The following is a 17,465-nucleotide window of genomic DNA, read 5'->3' on the forward strand; positions in this document are numbered from 1 at the left end:
CTGTTCTGTACAGTGGTACCTCGGGTTAAGTACTTAATTCGTTCCGGAGGTCCGTACTTAACCTGAAACTGTTCTTAACCTGAAGCACCACTTTAGCTAATGGGGCCTCTTGCTGCTGCCGCCCCGCCGGAGCCCGATTTCTGTTCTTAACCTGAAGCAAAGTTCTTAACCTGAAGCACTATTTCGGGCTTAGTGGAGTGTGTAACCTGAAGCATGTGTAACCTGAAGCATATGTAACCCGAGGTACCACTGTACCAGGTCAGAACATGCAGAAAAGAATTGAAAAAGAAATGTTGATTAGCAGCTTTCTCAACCCAACATCCTGCCAACCTAGCAGTTCGAAAGCACCTCCGGGTGCAAGTAGATAAATAGGGACCGCTTACCAGCGGGAAGGTAAACGGCGTTTCCGTGTGCGGCTCTGGCTCGCCAGAGCAGCGATGTCACGCTGGCCACGTGACCCGGAAGTGTCTCCGGACAGCGCTGGCCCCTGGCCTCTTAAGTGAGATGGGCGCACAACCCCAGAGTCTGTCAAGACTGGCCCATACGGGCAGGGGTACCTTTACCTTTACCTTTACAACCCAACATGGATACCAGAATTGAACCTGGGGGGCCTTTTGCATCTGCGAATGAGCTGTGACTTTTTCCTCATATAAGAGCTACATGTATATGTGGTCAATACACATTCTACTTTCACACATAGTGGTGTGAATATTTTCCCCAACACTCTGTAGGTAAGCAGGCATAAGTGAAACAGTTTGAGCCTATGAAAGAATGTATCATATGAACAAAAGCTAGCTATTAAGTGTCTTATCTCTTTGTCGCTCTTTGTGTAATATAAAAATGGCATTTTGCATGTCTAATATGGATATAGCATTTTGTGGATGGTATACAGATACAGGGATAAGAGGGTTTGTTTCACAAATAATGGCCTTTCTCCCCTGATCTGTTAAAGGACTCATTTTCTCAATTGGATGCCACCTTTTCTGTTTGGGACTTAGTGAATTGTGATAATTGAGTTGATATCAAATACTGACAAATACCAGGGTGTGAAGGGGAATAGGGCAGTACTCAGTGAAGTAGTTCTGTTCCTTCAAGGACTTCTGACTGCAACAGAATCTCTCTTCCCTCTCCACTCCCTGTGCGTCCCCTAAATCTGTTCTGAGAAACTACTTGGTTGGATGCTGTCCTTTGGTGATATACAAAAACAGCTTGCATAAAATGCTGGTGGCAGCACAGCTGGAGTTGCTGTGTCCTGCATTGCACCATTTTTAAGAAAATACAGTGGCTAGAATCCAAGAAGCCTTCTATCTGAGTGCAAAGGGCTTTGGCTTATAATGGAAGGAGTTGCCTTTTTTAATTTTCAAACTGAAACCCTTTGTCTGGCAGCAAATCCCCCTTCAGAGCATTCACCAGTTGTCTGGAGCAGCTTTATTGGGGTGTTCAAGGAGCTGCAGTTGGAAAAGTTTTATTAAGTGACTGGAAGTTGCATACACATTCATTTAGTTTCTATGTAAACTAAGGCTTTTAGTTTAATGGGACCAGTACTTTGGAGTGCTCTCCCATCAACATAAGTTGTGCACCTATAATTTGATATTTCATCTAATGAATGAAATGGTTTTGTTTTTCCAAGCATCTTTAAGAGAAGAGGGTTTGAAAATACTGTTACAAATAAATGAAATACTGTTTTTAGCATCCTGACTGGTACTTCTCATCCTTGAAATATCTAATTTATTTTGTATTTAAAGTCCGGTTCTAGTTATGAAAGGAAGGAAGATTACAGTCTTCGCCGGAGAAGTTCCTCTCCAGAAGACAGGTATAAACCTTTTTTATGATTAGTTATGTAGTTAACATTTGATAGAAACAGCAACATGGGTGTGGGGAGAAGTATTTTCCTATTATTATAAAAGCACTGAACCTAATAAAAACAATAGCAGTATTTGGGTTTCAGACTTTTGGGGAATAAGTATCACGTGTCCTCTGTTTTAACCAATGAAAACAAAGATCTGTATCGCAACAGGAAAATAATTTTTGGAGAGAACATAAGTTTGAATCAGTTTGAGGGTGGTGTGCAGGGGAGAAGAGTGGCTGGGAAACGCTTTGCACTAGCAGGAGTCCTTGTGCTGGCTCCAGCCCCTAGCTTCAAAAGCTGTGTGGTGTCCACAGATACAACAATGTGTGTTTGTGTGTAGGGGGGAGACTTTGTTTATAAATAGCTGCTAACTTTGGCTCTCAATCTCTGCATAGGCACATGGAGCGTCAAAGGTCTCAGTCACCGCAAGGCAGAAGTAATTCAGATTACAGAAGATCTGACCAAAAACATTCCGAAAGGGGACGTTATGGAGACAAATACACCGAGTCAAGGTGAATATCTGGAGCTGCTAAAAACAAACACTAAAATGTTCAGGTTGCTTCTGTTCTCTAACATGATTTTTAAGCAAAATCAAAGCTACAGCATGTTACATACTAATGTATGTGATTGTCAGCTGCTTCTGTGCTTCATAAATCTTTGGAATTTTCTGTCTGTTAGTGGGAGAGAGAGGCATGAAAGAGAGAGGGAGTCTGACTGGAGAAAGTACCGCAGATCCCCTTCGCCCGACAGAAGAGATGCGGCTGAGAGAGCAACACCACAGAGCTCTCTTTCTCATGAGGAACCCCCTCCAAAGAAGAAGAAAGAGGATTTGGATCCAATTCTCACCCGCACTGGGGGTGCTTACATTCCTCCAGCCAAGCTTCGGATGATGCAAGCACAAATCACTGATAAAAATAGGTGGGTCAAACAAACACATTTCACATTTGTGCTTGACTGATGAAAAGTATTGGGCAAGATATTATTTTAAGGTGGGGAGAAAAACAAGACAGTATAAGATTTAGTACTTCCTTCTTGTCTCTCTGACACACATATACGCACATACCCCTTTTGTGCAACATCATGCCCACTGAAAAGTTCAGAATTAAAAAGTTTGCCACAATTTTGTGACATTCTGGTTGGTCCTAATAAAGATACTGCTCAGCTGTCGGCTGGGGAATTTTAAACTGGCCCTGCCCAAAAAACTTGTAGAAATTGGCTAACCAGGAGCTGCCATCTTAGAGGGAAGAGACAGAACTGAGATGGCAAAGTTGGCTGCAGACTTGCTGAGCGGACCCATTGAAATGAGTAATGACCCATTCACTTCAGTGAGTCTACTCTGACACTGGTGGTGCTGTGGTCTAAACCACTGAGCCTCTTGGGCTTGTCGATTAGAAGGTCTGGTTCGAATCCCTGCGACAGGGTGAGCTCCCATTGCTCTGTCTCAGCTCCTGCCAACCTAGCAGTTTGAAAGTGTGCCGGTACAAATAGATAAATAGGTACCACTGCGGTGGGGAGGTAAATGGCATTTCTGTGCGCTCTGGTTTCTGTCACTGTGTTTTGTTGCGCCAGAAGCGGTTAAGTCATGGCTAGCACATGACCTGTGGACAAACGCTGGATCCCTCAGCCTGAAAGCAAGATGAGTGCCGCACCCCATAGTTGCCTTTGACTGGGCTTTACCTTCTGACTAACTTTGGATCCAGCCCTCAAGAAGGTGCAGAGAGAGCAGGGTGGTAACCCAGCTGCAAGTTAGCCTGAGTGGCGGCAGAGACGTTTGTTGTGTGCCGAGAGGGATCTTTTTGGCCTCTGAAATGTTAAGACAGTTTAACTTTATTTTGAAGTTACCTTGGGAGTTTCAGATAACCCAAAAACAAACCTGTGTATCTCCTTTTTTTTAAAAAAATGTAAAATTAAAACAACTTATTATCCAAAAACATATCATCCTTATTTTTCCCCCCATTTTTCCTCCCTCCCCCCACCCTCTCACACAAACCCCACCCCCCACCCCCGGCTTCCCTCAGTTCCAGTCTTTGGTTTCTCTGAGAATGCTGTTTTCTGCATGTTACAAAGTTGTATAGATTCTCAAACTATTTAGCTGATTATTATCAATAGAAAGTTTGTGAATGTTTATTCAAAGCCAGCCAAGGAGTCCAGTTCACTTTGTTGTGTCTTCAAATACTTTGTAAAGGGTTCCCATTCATCTTTAAAGTCACAGTTATCCTCTGTGTATCTCAAAATTGGTCGTTCTTTGGAACTTTTGACTTCACTTTTTGGTACCTGCTAAAAATATTTCTGTTTAGTCAAGCCTATCCAGACATATAGAAGCTGTTACGTATTTTAATCTTGTTTTAGCATATTGTTGATACAAATTGAATGTTGTTGTTTTTTAAAATAATTTTTATTAAGTTTCATCTTACTGAATTAAACACATCAAACCAATTAATCCAAATTATAACAATACAAATTGAATGTTTTAAATGTTTGTCGAAAATTATTTTTTGCTGATATGTTACTGTTTTATTATTTTTGTAAATGGCTTTGAGGTTTTATTACAGTCAAGTGGAGTGGAAATGTTACGAAATAAATGACAAATGCTTTAGGTTCTATACAATTCTGGCGTTCGTCACATGAGACTAAAACCAAAGATTTAAACAGACTTCATAGAACCATAGAATGTTGAGTTTGAAGGGACCAACCCCCTGGATCTCAGAAATCTTTTGGCCCTTGTGAGGCTTGAACCCACAATCCTGAGGTTAAGAGTCTCATTCTCTACTGATTGAGCTATCCTAGCTGCTGGGAGTCCAGATTTTTTCTGGACATGCCAACCTTATGTGTGAGGCACACTGTGGTGAGATGTAAATGGGAAAAATTGCCCTTCCTGGTTGTCACTTGTCATGGTTTTCTTATTCTGATTATTGCAAAAGACAGATCACTATTCGGTGGTGTAACTATTCTGAAAATCATTTACCCTGGTAAAATTGATGTGAAAGGAGGCAGGTAGATATTTATTTTTGCACACCGTTCTTGCAATATGCTAACTGAAAAGTGCTATTGCATATTTGGTATTCTAGCTGAATAAGCAGATACATTCCTTTCTTGTTCTCTTGATTTTTTATCAATGATTTGTTTTGAAAACAGTTTAGCATATCAAAGGATGAGTTGGGAAGCGCTGAAGAAATCCATCAACGGTCTCGTCAACAAGGTGAACGTTTCAAATATTGAGAATATTATCCATGAGCTTCTTCAGGAAAACATTGTCAGAGGGAGGTAAGCATCAAGTTCTTTATATGCAGTCTTCTGCTCATCTGAGAGTTATTGATTAAGTCTCAAGTCGCTTGTTAGAAGTAGTCTGATATTCTCTTGGTCAGCTGCTGCTTGAGTCATGTTAGGATTTTCATTTTAAATATGAATGACTTGTTGAGGGTTTGCAGAAAGATCAAAGTATAATCCTGTGCAGACTTACCTGGGAGTAAATCCCTTTGAAGTTAGCAGTTTTTGATCATACTTGTTTTTAGAGGCTTTTTCACTCATGAAAAATTTGATGTATGGTTGAAACCAGGTTTTCCCAAAGCAAACGTACCAAGTGATTTCTATTTGTGTGCTGCATAATTATTAATTTTAAAAGATTTTGCTTTTTTTCTAATCGAGAATTTTGCTGCAAAACTTTAGGAAATAAGTTTTCATCTTGTTATAGTTATTTTTTTAAGAAAAATAAGTTATTAAATATTTTCTTGGTTTACAAAAGTGCATCCCTTGTCTCTTTTTCAGGTTGTAGAATCTTTCTTTTACATTTGAAGTGAGATGTTAATGTCGTATGCAGAATAAAGTTGGGGGAGAGAAGGGTGGGGTGGTAATACTTGGTGTATATGTAGGGTTTTTAATTTCAGCTTCACTTAGGTAGGTTCTCGCTCTATTCATTATATTTCCTTGGTAGTGAGAGAGGTTGAGGGAGTTTTCTGATCCATGGTAATGAGCATAGTTTGTGGTCACTAGAGTGCCTAGGGTAGGAACCGTTACTGTTTTGGCTACATTATATTTTACAAAAAGAAAGAAACGTGAAGATGTCAAGAATGAACTGGGGCTTTCTGCATGCAAAGCATTACCATTTAAGTGTGCCATGCATTGCAAAGTTTACTGTGTTAAACTGTTTGGGTTTTCCTTCAATATAAGCCAGCAGTGCTGGCCTGCTGACTGCTCCTGGCTCCTGGATCACTATAGATTGAGCAACCAGTTGGTGTGAACTATAAATTTTATAAATCTAGTGTAGTGGCTTGAGTGTTGACCAGTGAACAAAGAGAATTCTCTGCTCAGCCGTGAAACTCCTTAGGTAACCTTGGTGTAGTCATTCTCAGCCTGTCCTGTTTGTTGCCCTGGGTTCCTTGGAGGAAGAGTGGAAAGCAAACCAATACTTTGCAGAGTTCAGTCGTCTGAAAAGTAGGACTTGTGATTAAATCGGCCGCCTCTTGTTCTCGAGAGCCCTTCCACTGATTTTTCCAGAAAATGGCAATCAAATGGAAATAAGACCCATGTTCCGTATAACGTTTGCTCCCGTAGTGAAGCTTTTGGCCATTTGGGCTCCCACTCTCTTCTTAAGTCATGATTAGAGGCACGGGAAAGTGACTGTTCAGTCACAGTTACTCCTTCTTAGAGGAGTAAACAGTGGCATCAAAGGAACTCTTAATCCAGGAAGATTTTCTCCTGACAGATTGCCTAAGTACGGTGATTAAAACATAGATTGTAAGCAAACATTTTTCAGCAGGATGTCAGTGGCTTGCTAAATATCTACCGTCCTGAAAATAACTATGTGCTTTACTTGGGGAACAAATTATATTTGCTGTAATTAATTGACTCTTGCATCTTTAACATTTAACACACCACTGGTTTTCAGATATCATGTTTCTTTGAGAAGACATTTTGTGTGTGTGCTGTAGCTGTGCCATTTTTCTAATGGATCCATATAGCCGGATTATGTTATTGTTTCCTTAAAGGCCCACGGGTAATAATTTGGGCTCTTTCTTGCCTATATTTTTTAACAAACTATTTTATAGCAATTTTCTCCAGTAGAGCAATGGTGATGTTTTTACAGTAATAGTGCTGCAGCTGGTTTTACCTAGGTCTGTATTCTTTGAAAAAAAGCAGTAGATTGTGAAACGAAACTTAATCTGTTAAATGGAAACATTAATGCACACTTGAATAATGAGAGTGTAGTTCTCCAGTGATTTGGGAATATTTCCAATAATGTTTACTTGTCACTGATTAGGATTTGTGTATGAGAGGGTTTTTGTTTTTGTTTTTTGCTTTTTAGCAGTGATTTTTTTCATCAACTGTTGCTTCTTGAAACATGATTGTAGATTAATCTGGCCTATTCACAGAATAACATCTGAGCTTTTGAAAGCCTAATTTTAATACAGACATGTATTGGGGGATAGTGGAGCAGGAAAGAAGATGGAAACCCAAAAGCATATGGGCTGGGAGACCTGCTCCCTGCCTTGCAGGCCTTTTTCCGCCTAGCCTGGGAGGGTGGGGCGCGGACTGACTCCAGCTACAAAAGCTGTGGCTGCTAAACAGACTCTCAGGTTGGAGTGTTGTTTGAAGTTGTTGTCTTGGGGGCAGGGTTGTTGTTGGGTTTTTGTATCTTTATTTTAGATCTTGTGGTGATTTATATTGAAATCGTTTTGTTTGTGTATTTTTTATGTTTTAGTCTTTATTTATAATCCCTTTCATTAGGTTGTTATGTATTTTTCTTTTCATGTTGCAAGCTGCCGTGAGCGTGGTTTGAACTGTGGAAAGGTGGCAAGCAAATAAAATTATGTTTGTATGTATAAGTGAGCATGATCTAGCTGTGGATGGCAGTTCCATGTTGGTGGAATTGAGTTCCAGAATAATGCAATCTAGAAAAGTCACCGGCCATCCCACAAGCTGCTGGGATAAATGCTACTGTATAAATCACATAGTTTTTGTAATTTTTGGTAAAGCTGCCTCAGCACGTCTGTATTTTCATTCATAGGGGATTGCTCTCAAGATCTATTTTGCAAGCCCAGAGTGCTTCACCTATCTTCACTCATGTTTATGCAGCGGTTGTAGCAATCATCAATTCAAAGTTTCCAAATATCGGAGAACTGATTCTCAAGAGGCTCATTTTAAATTTTCGCAAAGGATATAGAAGAAATGATAAGGTATGTATTATTACCACGCAGGTGATAGGGTAAGATTTATTGTGCTTCTCTCTTGCTTATAGCCTGAGTACTGTTTTGGGGAAGTGCCATTGTGTTCACTGAGATTTATTTCTGCATTAGTGTATTTAGGATTTGAGTACAAATTATGTGGGTATCAGGAGAGCTGAAAGTCATAAAATGTCTGAAAATTTTGAGGCCATGGAGAGAAAGCGGGTACTGGGAGTGGCAGAGAGAATAAATAGAAAAAAATTGGGGAAATGTGATATAAGTAGTACTTATTTTCTTATTAATTCTAAGTTAACTTTACTGCTTTAAGAACATAATATTTAATGGCTTGGATCGAAAGGTTTCTTGTGCTAACAGAAAGGCAGTAACACTTGCACAAAATAGACTCTTGGGGGGTGTTTAGTGAGAGAGCCAGGGTCTGTTATGGGGAGAACAGAGTTCTTTCCTGCATTCAACCCATTCGATATAACTTAGCACAATTTCCCCCCTCTTTTCTATATTTATTACATTTTAAATTTTAAATTCCTTAAATTTAACATTCAGAGTAAGTCCAAATACGTTCAGTGTAGAGATTGAGTAGGATGCTGTTGAACCCTAGGGTGCTGAGTATTTATTGGAACTTGTTGGTTTGAAAAAGAAAGAATTTAAAATGGAAAAATAGTAAGCAGAACAGTGTTCTTATTACGATGGGCTTCGAAACAGCCCCTCCGATCAGCATTTTCCAGAAGAAGTTATACAGAAAGTTCTGTAATTCCGTGAGGTAACAGTGGGGTGGCTATTGGTGTCAAAAGCTATAATCCCTCTTTCAAACTGTTTCCACATCTCTTACAATAAGTAGTTTCTGTCTACAACAGGTTTGCATTTGAATTGTACGTATCTGCAATATACAGCGTTTGTAACTTCCTCCTGCTGTAGATTATCTTACATAGTTGTTCTAGAAAACATTTTGAGGGAGTAAATGACAGCTAAAAACAATATTTTAACCATGGCTTTCCCTTATATGCCCATCTAGTAAAATTGGTTTGTGAAAACACCCCTACAAAATGAGGCTGCAGTTGACTTCATCCTGATAGCCAGCCCCCCCCCAGCACTTTTCTGAAATAGGGCTAGATTGAGTTAAAATGATTCCACCTTAACAACATTATTGTGTGACTAGGGAAGTGCTCTGTGTAGCATCATTTCTACATCAAAAAATGATATTGGACTTGATCTCCTAAGTAATGAGAATCCAATAGTGCCAGATCATCTAAAAGTTTCCTGAGCTCTCATCTGCAGCAAGATACATTATTTGCAGCTTCCGCAAAGCTTGTTGTCTGAGCTCACTGCATGGCAAATATCCTGAAACGACCTACTTCCATTTAATCTTCGTCACCTGTTCACTCCAAAGTAATCCTATGTTTGGAGGAAGACAAATAGTCATCAGATGCATGTTTCTGGCGAACGTTGTAGCCTTCCTGAGGAAGAAGAGGGGCTGCTGGCACATCTCCTTTCTCACCTGCCCAAAATAATAGTAATAAGAATAATGCCAGCAAGAGAAAGCCCTTTAAATGATTTGTGCAAGTCACATAGAACCTCTGGGGCAGTTTGGGATTCAAAGCCATGCTAATAGACATATCACTTGCAGTAATACCTATGAAATGGACTTATCACTTGCAGAAATACGTAGCTTTTCATTTTGTTTTGCAGCAACTTTGCCTGACAGCTTCCAAGTTTGTGGCACATCTTATGAATCAGAATGTGGTAAGATGCTCTGTACTACTGATAATATATTTGAAGGGATTTTGGCTTTTAACATTGCAAGGGTTTGTGATGGGATTTTGTCATCAAATATGTTTATGGCATTTGCATTCCTCCCCCATAGCGTGAGGCTATCTGGGCAGCTTTCAGTAAATAAATAAGAAAGCACTTTAAATAGAAAATAGAACTACAAAAGCAAAATATAAAAAATTAACAACCCCCAATTCATTGTACTATGGCTCTTGCTAAATATTACTTGCAAACCTTTGCTCCAGGGCAGACTTTCCCAGCTCACATCAGCCGTGGCCAGCATAACTAGTGGTCAGGGATTAGAGGCTGCTTATGCATGTTTAATATGTGAGTGACTGCGTATTGCACCAAACCCAGAAGTGACCCGGAAACAACATGATGTCACTGAAAGGGCAGAACGGGGTGTTTGCAGACTTTTTAACTGGCTTTTCATTTTTATGTTATTTCACTGACACGCACGTGCCTCAGAACATAACCCCCACATAAACATGGGGGGTGCCTATATTATGTTATTCGTTAATTTATATGCCACCCAATTGCTAAGGTGGCTTCAGTGTGATTGATCCACCATCATCTTGGTGAATGATGACGGTCATATTCCCAACAACACCTAGAAATTTTGGGTTTTTCTCTGTTTGGTTTTATGTTGTTTCTAATGTACATATTATTTAATTATTGTTGTACATCGTTTTGAGTTACTTTTGTAAAAAACAAGTGACCAATAAGTTTTAATAATTATATGCAGAATAATAATAATAATAATAATACTATAATAATGATGATGATGATGATGATGGGGCACCAGGTTGGACAAGGCTTATATAGAGAACTATTTCAGGCACACCCATATACCAAGTGGGGATTGACTTTGAGCAGTAAGTTTTGTAGCCTAAACTGGAGGGCTGACCTTTAAGAAGCACATCCAAAGCTCCTTTTGGGACGCTGAACTTGTAGTGCCTTTCTTTGAAATGGTGCTGCGCTTGTTTTGTTGAGTACATATGTCAGATACATGCAGTCAAGGAAATTATTTTGTTAAAACAAAAAGGGTATTTGTGTTGTTATCTTCTTGCTGCTAAGGCTCACGAGGTTTTATGCTTGGAAATGCTCACATTGCTTTTGGAGAGACCGACAGATGACAGCATTGAAGTAGCAATTGGCTTCCTAAAGGAATGCGGCCTCAAATTGACTGAAGTGTCTCCTAGGGGTGTTAACGGTATGTATTTATTGCTGCTTTATTTCCTTCCTGACCATTAGTTTTGTAGGAATTAAATTCACCTCTGTTTTTTTCTCTCCCCCCCCCCCCCCAGCTATCTTTGACCGCCTTCGTCATGTCCTGCATGAATCTGAAACCGACAAGCGAGTTCAGTACATGATTGAAGTCATGTTTGCTGTGCGTAAAGACGGGTTCAAAGATCACCCGATAATTCCAGATGGACTGGATCTTGTGGAAGAAGAGGATCAGTTTACCCATATGCTGCCTTTGGAAGATGACTATAATCCAGAAGATGTTCTTAGTAAGTATGAATAAGGAATGTTGGAATGAACTTTTCAGTCTGAATTTTTTGTTGTTGTTTTTTTTAAAAAAATGGCTCTGCTATAATTTTGGTAACTTGTTTTTCTGTTTCTGTGAAGATGTGTTCAAGATGGATCCAGATTTTATGGAGAACGAAGAGAAGTACCAAACTCTGAAGAAAGGTATGTACGCCTAGCTAATTTGAGTTTGCACAGCTGTTCTAATGCAGGGATGGAGAGCTGTCAGCTGTTAGGCAGGGAGGCTGAGCACCTCAACAAAGCCTATGGCTCACGAGGAGACCCTCCCCGGAGCCCAAAGAGGATGTCCTCACAAGCCACAAGGACTTTGCAGTTCTCTTCCCCGCCTCTGGGTTCCTACATGTGCAGTCACTTACAAATGGGGAGTTGCTGCTTCCCTCACCCCTCAGCGAACCCTTATTATCATGTCCTAGCACTCCAGTCTTTTGTATCTAAAATTCTAATTCCTGTGGTTTTCTGGGAAACCTGCTATGCACTCCTGTGCATGTCTGCTCAGTTTTAGGCTCCATTGAGTTCAGTGGGACTTGCTCTCAGGCAACTGAGCAAGACTGCAATGTTTCCTGTTTTGATGCTGAAGCATCTTCTTCCATATACACGAGTTTCTGATACGGACTAGTCCCTCTAACCAACCCAGCCTGGTATTGGTGTTCACTTAAATGTGTTTTTTCTCCTTTGTAGAAATTCTTGACGAAGGTGACAGTGACTCAGGAAGTGGTCAGGATGCTGCAAGCAGTGAAGAGGAGGAGGAAGAGGATGATGATAAGGAGGAGGAGGAGGACGAAGAAGGTAAAGGTGCAATTTAAAGAAACAGTTTTATGCGCTCCTCGCCACTGTGGAAGTTAGTGCGACAAAACAGTAAACTGATTTTAGTTAATATTAAAATGTTGCTTCTATGGCCGTGATACAAATAGTGCATGTCCCATAGCCTCTGCCAGACACTATTTGCATTTTGGGTTGGTAGCAATAGCAAGGCTGGATTTAGAGGACTGTATTCATAGTACATTATTTAGTTGCCCTTACCCTTCTAAATGGCAACCCAGCCAGATGAGTGGGGTATAAATAATAAAATTATTATTACTATTATTATTAAATCAGGACATTTCCAATATTTTATCTTCATGAAATCTTTCAGCCCAGTTGTTGTTTGCTTAAATTTGGACCTAGGAAGTCCAGTGGGAGGGTGTGTGTGTTGTTGTTTTTTAACTTAGCCAACAGATTCCTGTTCCATGTCACAATCTGCATTTTGAAAGTCCTCTCATCTTCAAAAGTGGTGTGCTATTTGATGTGAGGCACTGGTGTTTGAATGAGCCCAAACCCAATGCTTCCCTGGGTATTCAAAGCTACTTGTGTGGGTTTATGTTCCAGCCTTTGACTTCCTTCAAATATCAGTGGTTGGGTTTTTTGTTTTTTACCATTTGTCTTGAATTGTAGCAGGGTTTCTTGTCCCCCCTCCCATTTCCTGGTGCAGGTTAATTCTTTGTATAATTCTTAAGACTATTTCTACAAGGTGTTTTTATTTTCGTGTGTGTGTGTGTGTGTGTGTGTGTGTGTGTGTGTCAATCTTTTTCCTTTCTTCCAAGCGTGGATATATTTCATGCGTCCTTGGGATTCCTCTGAGTCTCTTCCTGGTTTCCTTAAACGCTTTGTAAGCATATTCTCAGTCTTTGTTACTCTGGAAATGTGAGAAGCAGCATATAGTATGTTAGCCAACAAGCAGAGAGAGGCTGGATTGAGTTTACAAACAAACTTTGAGACAGGTCTTTAGCATTTTCAGACTCTTCCTGAGTGCGCTGTCTCTTCAGTAGGACTGTTGGGAAAGGAAAATAAAATAAACTTTTGCTTTCAAATGAAAAGAGGGCAATTACAGCACCCTGCCATTACTTGCATTTCTCGTATGGAAAATCTGAAATCCACCCCATAAACAGTAGGGCATTAATTCATTTCAGAGCAGCTAGTTTAGGTCTTGGTTCCTGCATGACCAGCTAGATACACAGCTCTGTTTGTAGGCCTAAACCGTGGAATTATTACCAGTACAGGAGAACTCTCTCTCTTTCTCTCTTCCTCTTCCCCACGCCCCCCGTCCTCCCAAACTGTCAAGGGTTTTAACCATTAATCTCAATATGAAACCAGATTTACATTCCTAAATCACAGCTCCTTTTTGAAATTAATGAGCCAAGGCTCATTAAGCAGTATTAGTTTGGTTCCCATGCACGAGGACACTGATAGGTTTGATATGCCTTTGTTGTGCTGTGAGCAGCGCTGGGTGATACCTGGTTTTCAACATCATCAGCTAAACATTGTTATATACTGATGATATATCACGATGTCTGAAATAAGGATGTAACTACATAGAGGCGAACGGGATAATGTTCTGGCAACTGCTACTGCTTAAGGGGACTAAAACTGATAACTTACTTTACGGTACAGAGCAACAGGGCAGAAGGAATCATGAGAGAAGCGATGACGGGCTTCACAGTTTTTCCCATCTTGCAATTTTTTTACATAGCACGCACACACATTGTGATTCATGACATATTGCCGTGTCAAATATTATGAAACAGTTATCACAATGTGGACTTCAAACTGATTTTGGATGGCGTATCAGTACATTGCCCAGCTGTGGCTGTGAGGGGACACTTAAGTCAGGTTGCCTATTATGCTGGAATTTCAATGCTTTCCTCTTTTAACTTGAAATTAAATAAATACTGCCGTTTATTCCTTCACAAATAGTTTATTTGCATTTGTATATTCAGTGGTATATTAGCAGAAGTAATCAACCATTCCAGCTTTTTTTTAACCATGAAACCTATGTCTCTCTCTCTCTGTCTGTCTCTCTCTCTCTGTCTGTCTGTCTCTCTTTCTCTCTCTCTCTTCCCTGCTCTGAATCTTCAAGGGCAAAAAGTGACTATCCATGATAAAACGGAAATCAACTTGGTCTCCTTCCGACGCACCATTTACCTAGCAATTCAGTCAAGGTAAAATGAAACATAATTTTTGTTCGAAATGTGACTCCTTGCACTATGATTACAAATACTTTTTGGAAGCTAGCAAGTTTTAGATCAGAGCGGCCCAACTTTTCATACCAAGGGGGCCGCAAGAGTCCTTTGAAATGGAACCCACGGGCTGCATGCAGCTTTGTCACGTCCGGGAATGGGGTGAGGCCAAAATTTGGCTGGCTCCCTCCCAGCCTTTGCACTACCTTCCCAAAGCCCTGTAAGTGAGGCACTGGGATTTGTGAAAGAGACACAAGGCTCTGGCAGAGCTCTAGTGCTTTCCCATCTCCTTCCCATGGCTGGGAAAGAGCTAACTAGGCTTTGGGAAAGCGGAGGGAGAACTCTAGAACCCTGTCAAAGCCCTTGGGCGGCACATTAGACCACCCTGTTATAGATGCTCATGTGAGGCAGAATTCTTAGAGCTAAATCTTTAGAATAACGTATTTCTCATTGCTCTATATTTTGCTATAATGAATCTCTAGGTGAAAACTGAGATGGTCTGGTTTAAATGGTATGGCTTTGTTCACACATAAAGCAGAACCATGGTTTAACGCTATGCTGATGACCCCAAACAAGCCTGTTTAAACATCTCCTTCTCCCACCCAGCTGAGAAGAGAACCTTGTCAGAATTAGAAGCGTTACTTGGCTTGCATTCAAACCCTGCTTTAGAACTAGAACTAGTCATTATCCAATTTCAAATCTTGGGTTATGAAGCTGGCTTTTTAAAGTAGCCAGAGTTTGTTTCAAACCAGCCCTCCCTAGTTTGAACTTAATGCTCAGGATTCCTTTAAAAATGAAACTACCATATTTTTCGCCCTATAGGACGCACTTTTTCCCCTCCAAAAATGAAGGGGAAATGTGTGTGCGTCCTATGGGGCGAATGCAGGCTTTCACTGAAGCCTGGCCCCTGGCCCCTCTCGCTCTCCAGGCTTCAGGAAGCTATCCGCAAGCCTGGAGAGCTTGTGGAGCTCTCCTTGTGGAGAGCTGCCTGCACCACCTCTTGTGGAGAGCTGCCTGCACAAGCTCTCCCACGGCTTGTGGAGAGCTGCCTGCACCCCGAAGCCTGGGGGCACGCTGAGCTCAGTGCCCCCCAGGCTTCGGGCTTTGTGCAGCTCTCCCACGGCTTGTGGAGAGCTGCCTGTTCTGGGGTCGGGGGAAGCTCGGGCTTCCCCCGCCCCGGCCCCGCGCCTGGGGGGGGGAATAGTTTTTTTCTTTATTTCCCCCCAAAAAAACTAGGTGCACCCTATGGGCCGAAAAATACGGTAATGCTGGTAGAGGTCTCTTTCGAGTCCCATGGGATTTGGGGGTGAAGGTGTGGAGAGAAAAATATAAATGGCGTGCTTTGCTCAAGCCCTTTCAGGCTCCTCCACCTCGTACTAAACGATGATTTAGTGTTAAGTCTGTCTTTCTGTCTGTCTGTGTGTAAGAGGGAGAGAAGGAACACTGAAGAGGTTTGCTTAGTGTAAGGAAACATTGTTAATTAACAGGTTGTTTATAGTGTCCCCCTTTCGTCAAATATCAAATATTAACACTTTCTGTGGGGAGGACATTCTGAAACAACATTTTAAGATTTTTCAAAGAAGGACATCATGTTCTCATTTGTTTAATTGCTAGACTTTCTGCTTTCTATTTAACGTGATGTTATAGCAACCGTGACTCACGAATGGGAGTCACCTTGTTTTTAAACTGTCTGAAAATTATTGGGTTTGGCCATAGTTCATATAAAAATATTAAAAGGCTAAAATATATTTTTTTCAACGCTAAAAAAGATTAAAAGTCTGTTGCATTCTTTATACTTTTTTAAATAAAATAACATATTTTAATTTTTTTATGCTGTAGTGGACTTTCAGTTGCCCTCTGTAACAGTACTGATCAATACAGTTTTCTTTTTAATGAACTTCTTGCAACTGTGCCCATGTTAGCATCCAGCAGATCTAAAGTCCATGGAGCAATGATGATTGTTGGGATTATATCTGATGAGTGAAATGGAGGGAGATTTTGGAAGTTCTTATACTCATAAGAATTCTCACACCCAAAAACACTCAAGCACAGCCGATTTAATTCTCAGCCTAGAAGACTAGCTGAACCCAGTATTGCTTGGGTATTTCAACAAAGTCTGTTTCAGGCACACAATATGTAGGCTTTCTAATGCAGAAAATACTGTTGTCAGCATAGAAATGTTTTAAGCTGCTGTGGTTCTGGAGACAAATTCCCCCCTCCCTTTTACAGTTTAGACTTTGAAGAATGTGCTCATAAATTGCTGAAGATGGATTTTCCTGAAAGCCAGACAGTAAGTCTTCCTAATTCCTTTTTTCTTTTCTTTCCCATTTCTGGAATAAGCATCTTTCCCCACCCCCTTCATTCAGATATTGACGTAACTAATCATATAGTATACGAGATAATGCATAGCAGATCAGCTAAAATGTAATTACAGTGGTTCCTCAGGTTAAGTACTTAATTCGTTCCAGAGGTACGTTCTTAACCTGAAACTGTTCTTAACCTGAAGCACCACTTTAGCTAATGGGGCCTCCCGCTGCCGCTGCACTGCCGGAGCCTGATTTCTGTTCTCATCCTGAAGCAAAGTTTTTAACCCAAGGTAATATTTCTGGGTAAGCGGAATCTGTAACCTGAAGCGTATGTAACCTGAGGTACCACTGTAAAGCCATTTCTTCCAGAGAATGATGGTGATGATTCTAGTATTTATAGTACAGTCATACCTTGGTTTTCGAACAGCTTAGTTCACAAATGTTTTGGCTCCCGAATGCCGCAAACCCAGAAGTGACTCTTCCGGTTTGCAAACTATTTTTTGAAGCTGAACGTCCGACACGGCTTCCATGGCTCCTGCAGCCAATCTGAAGCTGTTCCTTGGTTTTCGAAAGCTGAACGGACTTCCAGAACAGATTCCATTTGAAAACCAAGGTACAAATGTAAAGCAAATTTTGGTCACTAACGTTGTTGGTTTTCCTTCATACTCCTAACATCCCCTCAGATTGGAATAAATAAGGTTCTGTGCTTTAAAATGTTTGCTGTGCTGAAATGCAGTTTTGTCGTTGAATGAGAAACACGGCAGCTGAGCAGTTCTGAGTGCAAAAGAAAATAGTTCGTCAAAGTTGAACTGTGTGTGTT

The 17,465-nt window shown here is 40.7% G+C and overlaps 1 protein-coding gene and 1 long non-coding RNA gene across 5 annotated transcripts in view; one reads left to right on the forward strand and one right to left on the reverse strand.

Annotated features, from left to right (window-relative positions):
- LOC309363683 overlaps positions 1-17,465 on the reverse strand; it is a 365,021-nt gene that overhangs the window by 325,166 nt on the left and 22,390 nt on the right. The gene's annotated exons all lie outside the window — the stretch shown is intronic.
- The window catches only part of CWC22 (CWC22 spliceosome associated protein homolog), a 43,891-nt gene that overhangs the window by 2,421 nt on the left and 24,005 nt on the right, over positions 1-17,465 (forward strand). For 3 of the 4 annotated variants that reach the window (XM_081915217.1, XM_081915218.1, XM_081915219.1), the window contains exons 3-14: positions 1,746-1,813; positions 2,245-2,361; positions 2,528-2,767; positions 4,985-5,113; positions 7,854-8,022; positions 9,715-9,768; positions 10,873-11,008; positions 11,103-11,309; positions 11,428-11,490; positions 12,025-12,132; positions 14,240-14,321; positions 16,569-16,629. In XM_081915217.1, coding sequence (XP_081771343.1) covers positions 1,746-1,813; positions 2,245-2,361; positions 2,528-2,767; positions 4,985-5,113; positions 7,854-8,022; positions 9,715-9,768; positions 10,873-11,008; positions 11,103-11,309; positions 11,428-11,490; positions 12,025-12,132; positions 14,240-14,321; positions 16,569-16,629 — 1,434 coding nt within the window. Of the gene's footprint in view, positions 1-1,745; positions 1,814-2,244; positions 2,362-2,527; positions 2,768-4,984; positions 5,114-7,853; positions 8,023-9,714; positions 9,769-10,872; positions 11,009-11,102; positions 11,310-11,427; positions 11,491-12,024; positions 12,139-14,239; positions 14,322-16,568; positions 16,630-17,465 lie in introns of all 4 variants that reach the window. The other variant, XM_081915220.1, reaches the window with a different exon arrangement.

This window comes from Podarcis melisellensis, assembly GCF_964234715.1.
Source record: "Podarcis melisellensis genome assembly, chromosome: 1".
Classification (NCBI taxonomy): Eukaryota; Metazoa; Chordata; class Lepidosauria; order Squamata; family Lacertidae; genus Podarcis; species Podarcis melisellensis.